At 42.0% G+C, this 6,917-nt stretch overlaps 1 protein-coding gene across 1 annotated transcript; it reads left to right on the top strand.

Annotated features, from left to right (window-relative positions):
- Positions 1–5,436: 5,436 nt before the first annotated feature.
- On the top strand, positions 5,437–6,480 carry LOC143141827 (uncharacterized). Its single transcript, XM_076302532.1, has 4 exons — positions 5,437–5,596; positions 5,690–5,819; positions 5,914–6,280; positions 6,376–6,480. The coding sequence occupies exons 1-4, from the start codon at positions 5,437–5,439 to the stop codon at positions 6,478–6,480; spliced, it is 762 nt and encodes a 253-aa protein (XP_076158647.1).
- The last annotated feature ends 437 nt before the right edge of the window (positions 6,481–6,917 follow it).

The following is a 6,917-nucleotide window of genomic DNA, read 5'->3' as shown; positions in this document are numbered from 1 at the left end:
AGCAAACATTAGAGCCATTCCAACTGTCAGTTATCGTCAACTATCTACCTAAATAATTTAACCATTTAAACTATCCACCTATTTAACTGTTCAGTCATTCCAACTATATTAAACCTAATCTACCTAGCAACCAATATAGTTTGTTTTTACTCTGTATGATATTTTACATCATATTTTTGCATTTTCATGCACTGTATTTCCTTTAGGAAATGCTTTTCTAGTTTTACCATTTCAACTATCCACATATATTAAACCTCATCTACCTAGCAAATAATTTAACCATTTAAACTATCCACCTATTTAACTGTTCAGTCATTCCAACTATATTAAACCTCATACCTAGCAAATAATTTAACCATTTAAACTATCCACCTATTTAACTGTTCAGTCATTCCAACTATATTGGGCCTCTGGTGTACTCCATCTGTCAACGGCGCTGCGCTTCGGAAAGGGATTTCTCCGCTGTCGCGACCACTGGATTGACCTGCGAGCTGCCATGCTCTGCTGCCTGTAGTCTGGATTGAGTAGGCTAACGTTAACGTTAGAAGGAAGTTTAAAGAACTCTGACGACAGCAATCTCACTTTTGTTGCACTTTGTGCATAGAAAAAATGCTCTTCATGTTTGTCTGTAAGCACTTTGTGCTCAATGCTTGAAAAGTGCTATATAAATAATAATAATAATTATTATTATTATTATATATTAAACCTCATCTACCTAGCAAATAATTTAACCATTTAAACTATCCACCTATTTAACTGTTCAGTCATTCTAAATATATTAAACCTCATCTACCTAGCAACCAATATAGTTTGTTTTTACTCTGTATGATATTTTGCATCATATTTTTTGCATTTTCATGCACTGTATTTCCTTCAGGAAATGCTTTTCTAGTTACAGTGCATGGAAATGCACTGTACTGTTCTTCCTAGGCTTCTTCTTCTTCTTCTTCTAACGCAATTAATGCAGCTTCAACCGTTTAACATAGAAACTTCATTCAAACTATGTTACGTAGGTCTTACTTAGGACATCTGGGCTTTCTATTTTTCATCTTTGTAACTTTTATACTTTTTAAACTATTTATTAACAACTATTTAAAATTTCCCAATAGACTTAACATTAGGCTGATGACATCACAATGGGCTAATTAACTTGATTTGCACCTGTATCAACTTCCAGCTGCTCATCTAGGCCCCATCAAAGAGCCAGTTCAACTGATTATTGATTGATTAAAACTATTAATTTAAAACTATTAGGCCTTTATAACATCACAGCAATTAGAATCTTGTGCCAGGTGGCCAGGTCACCTGCATCAACTGTCAGTTTCTCAGGCTTTAAGCATACAGTCTCAGAGGCCGTTTATACGAGAACGATTGCGAAGGAAGACGACAAAAATATTTTATCATAAGTGCCTTTCGTTTACACGGCGACAGCGCCATCGGGGCTTGAAGACGCAAAAATCTGAAGACTCCTTCCAGAGTGTAGAGTTTTGAAGACGAACCGGGTTGCGTCTCCGTCTAAACGGCTAAACCAAAGATCCTTGATTACCTCTCTGGCTAAACTGTCAAATTCGAATGTCTGCGCGTGACGTACCGGGGTTCTATCACACCACCACCCAGCGGTCTGGAATGCATATCCAATCGAATATCACATACTCTTGCGTCTTCATATAAACAAAGATTTCCCCCTGAGAATGCTCGTCTAAACGCGAATAAAAAAATGAAGACGAGACGCCACTTCTGCGTCTTCTCTTTTCATCGTCACCGTATAAACGTAGCCTCATTCTCTTAATATAAGACTACACATCCTGTTCAACTGTTTCAACTGTTCAGTCATTCCAACTATATTAAACCTCATCTACCTAGCAAATCATTTTACCATTTAAACTATCCACCTATATTAAACCTCATCTACCTAGCAAATAATTTAACCATTTAAACTATCCACCTATTTAACTGTTCAGTCATTCCAACTATATTAAACCTCATCTACCTAGCAAATAATTTAACCATTTAAACTATCCACCTATTTAACTGTTCAGTCATTCTAACTATATTAAACCTCATCTACCTAGCAACCAATATAGTTTGTTTTTACTCTGTATGATATTTTACATCATATTTTTTTCATTTTCATGCACTGTATTTCCTTCAGGAAAGGCTTTTCTAGTTATTATTATAACCTTTTTTCTTTTTACCTTTTCAAGAATGAATGCGACTCTAACCGCTTAACGTACAGACATGTTGAAATAACCGTTTTGTAGGTCTGGAGTTGGACATAGTCCGGTGGACAGCCCAGAGCCCCATTGTGAACCCAGAAATGTTGAGTACACCAAAGTTTTATGATGGAAATATATAGTATGGGTTCCCAGCATGCAGAAACTGCCGGATGCTAATTTGCATATGTTGGGCAATTTGTGTAATTGAGCTAATTAGCATAAATGAGCATAATAGCCTATATTGATCATATAGTCTAGTCGTGATTTCATGAACCCAGAAATGTTGAGTACCCTAAAGTTTTATTGCAGAAATGTCATCTATAGGCCTAGTGGGTGGAATTCAACTTGGTTGCCTAAAGTTGCACTTTGGGCAATTTACATAATTAGCATAAATAGGCAATTCAGGCGAGGCAGTACAGGTGAATTGGGTAAAACATTTAAATAATAGATATCACCATGAAACTTTCTGAGTTGATTACTTATGTTAAGATGAGAAAAAAATGTATTGCATGTTTTTTATAATTTAATGTTTACATATGCAAATGAGGCCCTCTCATTAAAAATGCTCTAATTTGCATACACACAAAAGCAGATAGTGTGATAAAGCCAGGCTCAAAATTGTTTTTTCCAAGGTAAACACGTGTACTTGGTTGGGTGAGTTGGTGAAAACCTTTAAGAAACTTGGTAAGGAGGCAGTGTTGACCTATGGACAGACAGATTAAGAAATTAACTGTGCCATGCAAAACTAGAAAAGCACTCCGAGAGTGCAGACCTCCGCCAAGCGAAAAACATAACCGCCTCCTGGATCCAGACGGTGATCCGGATCACTCCCGAACTTTTTGAGTTATCTTGCGAACAAACAGATGAACAGACACACAGACAAACAAACAAACAAACAGACAAACAAACCCCGATGAAAACATAACCTCAGCATGCACACACACAAACCCACAAGAACCATACAATATGCAAAATAACTATATCCAGCATGCACACGTACACAAATGCACAAGAACTATATACAAGAACTATATACAACATGCAACGCGCGCCCGCACGCACGCACACACACACACACACGCACACACACACGCGCACACACACACACACGCACGCACGCACACACACGCACACACACACACACACTGTAAACTATATAACTATATACAGTATGCACACACACGCGCGCACACACATACACATATTTAACAACAACCACACAATCCCACTCAATAGCCTTCACCATCTTCATCATTTCTTTCCTCATTCCCTTCAGTCTCATCATCTTCTTGATCTTTATCTGAATGTATTGTGAATGGGTTGCAGCAGCGGACCTCACCCCCTTCACACTTGCAATAGTCAGTACAACTGAGACTTGCAGCATGGCAGCTGCAGTTTCCTTTGCTGCAGGCTTTCAATGTGCAGCAGCTACAGCTGGTGACATAAAGCAAATTTACTGGAGCCACTGCCTGAATGGCAAGAGCGGGCATGACAGCCCCTTCACTAGCAACCTCCCACCCAAACTGTGTGATGTCTCTGGCCTCTGCAGGAGGCGCTCTCTGACCTGCAGCCTTCCACAACATGACCTGAAGATGAGCATGCAGTATGTGCAGCATCAGGTTGTCAATGTTGGAGGAAGCTTTTTAAGCTTAGGAGGCTTTTTGCTGCGACTGTAAATCTGGTGCATGCAATCTGTGCATGCTGGATATAGTTATTTTGCATATTGTATATAGTTATTGTGGGTTTGTGTGTATGTGCATGCTGTATTGTTATTTTGCATGTTGTATATAGTTCATGTATATAGTTATTGTGCATTTGTGTACGTGTGCATGCTGGATATGGTTATTTTGCATATTGTATATAGTTCTTGTGGGTTTGTGTGTGCATGCTGTTATATAGTTATTACCTCCGCCAAGGAGGTTATGTTTTCATCAGGGTTTGTTTGTCTGTTTGTTTGTTTGTCTGTTCATCTGTTTGTTCGCAAGATAACTCAAAAAGTTTGGGAGTGATCCGGATCACCGTCTGGATCCAGGAGGCGGTTATGTTTTCGCTTGGCAGAGGTGATGTCTACCGTAGTGCTAAGTCCACGTTCTACAGTAGACAGTTTGGTTCTCGGATTGGCCCAGAGTCTAGCTTCACTGTAGACTCTGAGCCAATCAGAGAGCCAAACTGTCTACGATCGCGGCGGCCAACGTAGACTACCAGTTAAAGTAAAGGGGCCTGACTCAAGTTCGCGGGCTACGCTTTTGGCTCGTCATTGGCCCAGAGTCTACGTTCATCGTAGACTTGGAACATACCAGAGAGCAGAACTCATCTTTGGCGGTCGTTAACGTTAGTTAATAGTCAGCCTCCGATTGCGCCAGAGTCTACGTTTATATCCAATCCGATAGCGAGACTGTCTATAAAAACATTTCAGGCAGGTGCACATACCCTTTCATCTACCCGACGAGAACCCAAGCAAAATTCTACAAACACATACCGCAAGGTAATGACTATTATTAAGCTAATTCCTTCTAAATTAATGTTTAAGTACAGGAATGATAACTTAATTTGAAAGAAAGGTTAGCCTACCTGCATGCATCCATCCAATGTAGCTTAACGTTAACGTTAGCATCCTGCATCTTCTCAGCATAGCATTTATAACTCTGCTATTACATGCTCCATATGCTCAGTTAAGGGTTTAATTTTTTAAGCATATTTATGTAGGTATTAATTTTTTCTATAGTGTTTTCGTTGTAATTCGGTTTTATGCTTACCTTGGTGAAGTACACCAATTTCAAAGCCAATTTCATTAACGTTAGCGCGGGAAAGCCATAGTTGGGGGGAGGGGGGAGGGGAAAAAAAAGTAAAACTAAATAGAAATGATAAAAATGGACATTTAAGCACACTACGAATGGGGTGTGTATAAAATTGTGCAAAAGTGAACGTAATGGTATAATTTAGGATGATATATTTCCTTGATATTTCCTTAGTTAGAGAACAGTGCAGCTGCCGCTTGCTCAGGCTGCGCGGGAACTTGAGTAGAGAGATGCTCTCAGTAGGGAGAATGAGAGAGCGCACTGGTTATATGTTGACTAACGTAAAGTTATAATGACGAGTAAAGCAAATACATGATTTTAATGTTTTAATGTTAATTGACTGTTACCAAGTGATTAGTAAAGCATAATGACGAGTAAAGCATAATGGTTTTAATGCTAATTGACTGTTACCAATGTCAGATATGGATCCACTGCTGCCAGTGTTAGAGATACTGGACACTAGCGTGCCAGTAGAGAGGCAACAGTGCATGCTACGGGCCTCAAAAGAGGCCAAGGCTGCGCAGGGCAAAAGCCTGAGTGTTAACAAGCTGCTGCGGGAGCCAAAGACGGCCTACAGAGAAGGTAACATCATGGCATAATGACAACCTAATGCAGAGCTTTTGCTGGCTTGTTCAGTAAGGTAATAAAATGTTTTTTTTTTTTTTTTGTCTCCAGCAAAAAAACGCTGTCACATTGACAACCCTACGGAGGCCCAGTACCTGGGACAACTGGTCCTGACATTCGGCTGGTACTTTGGGAGGAGCTTCAAGTGGTTGATCGAGAATGATGTTGGCTACATCAAATAGTAAGTACATTGCAGAAAACATTAAAGAAAACCAAACAGCATACAGTTGTCCGTTTCTTAAACTAACCATGACGTGTGTGTGTGTGTGTTTCAGTGTTCTTGACCGCCACTTGGAGGAGACCCAGGACCCAAAGAGAAAAACTCCCATCAATGACGGGTGGCTGAAGGACAGCCTGATGAGCTATGTGACGCTGTTCCCCCCCGTCTCTTGTCACCTTGAGGTCAACGTGGATCGGGCCATTTACGGCCAGGGGCAGTTCAAGTCCTTCACCTTCTTTGAAATGTGGAGCTGGTACAGCCTGCATAAACGCCACCAGGCTGACCCACAAGCTGGGAGTGAACAAGAAAGAAAGAAGGCGCGGGATGCTCATGCCGCTGTGAAGCAGTGGCTGCTTAAAAAGGAGGGTGACATCACCACCAAGTCCCTCAAGCGCTTCCGGGTGTACATTTTGGAGAAAGAGGTATGCTTGTTGAGTTGTCCTAATTCTCCTAATAATACTGTAACATCTGATGCATAACAGAAAACATAAAGCTGATACCTACCTGTATTTCACAGAAGTCTCAGTCGGGCGCCGCTCGTCCTGCTGCCACTCCGTCGTCTGCTGCTGCTGCTGCTGCTGCTGCCACTCCATCTCCATCAGAAGCTGAGGGGACGGGCTGACATGGCGGCGCCGTCGCAGCTTCCTCCTCCTCAGCCACTGCTTCCTCCTCCTCAGCCACTGCCTCTTGTGCGGCCGCTGCAGAGACCCCCCGCCGCCTTCAGCATCACCGGGTCTGTGCCCACCCCCACGCAGTCTGTGGCGGGCCCCTCCTCCACACAGACCGCGCCGACTGCTGCGCCCTTGGCTCGGCTTGTGCCCATCCTGCCTGCCCCTGCTCTCGCTGGGCCTTCCTCCAGCCAGACCCACGCTGCTCCAGCTTCCTGGTCCAGGTCGACCCATTATAAAAGGAAGCTGGTGGCAGACCAGCCCACCCAAGTTGGGGCAAAGCTTTTCAGGGTCCAGCACATCCCCAATTGCAAGGTGTGTGGCCAGCCTATACAGGGACATAAAAAATACAAAAAGAAAACGTATTGCCCTGTGAAAGACATGTCACCCT

The sequence above is a fragment of the Alosa pseudoharengus genome, unplaced genomic scaffold (assembly GCF_046254945.1).
Source record: "Alosa pseudoharengus isolate Yale_2024_CS ecotype anadromous, Long Island Sound unplaced genomic scaffold, YU_APseudo_1.1 YU_APseudo_1.1_scf_24, whole genome shotgun sequence".
NCBI classification, from domain to species: domain Eukaryota; kingdom Metazoa; phylum Chordata; class Actinopteri; order Clupeiformes; family Clupeidae; genus Alosa; species Alosa pseudoharengus.
This window is presented reverse-complemented; position numbering and strand designations above follow the sequence as displayed.

Coding starts and splice junctions, on each gene's coding strand:
- LOC143141827 (XM_076302532.1), top strand. CDS start 5,437: ATGGATCCACTGCTGCCAGTGTTAGAGATACTGGACACTAGCGTGCCA. Junction 5,820..5,913: donor GATGTTGGCTACATCAAATA/GTAAGTACATTG, acceptor TGTGTGTTTCAG/TGTTCTTGACCGCCACTTGG. Junction 6,281..6,375: donor TGTACATTTTGGAGAAAGAG/GTATGCTTGTTG, acceptor TGTATTTCACAG/AAGTCTCAGTCGGGCGCCGC.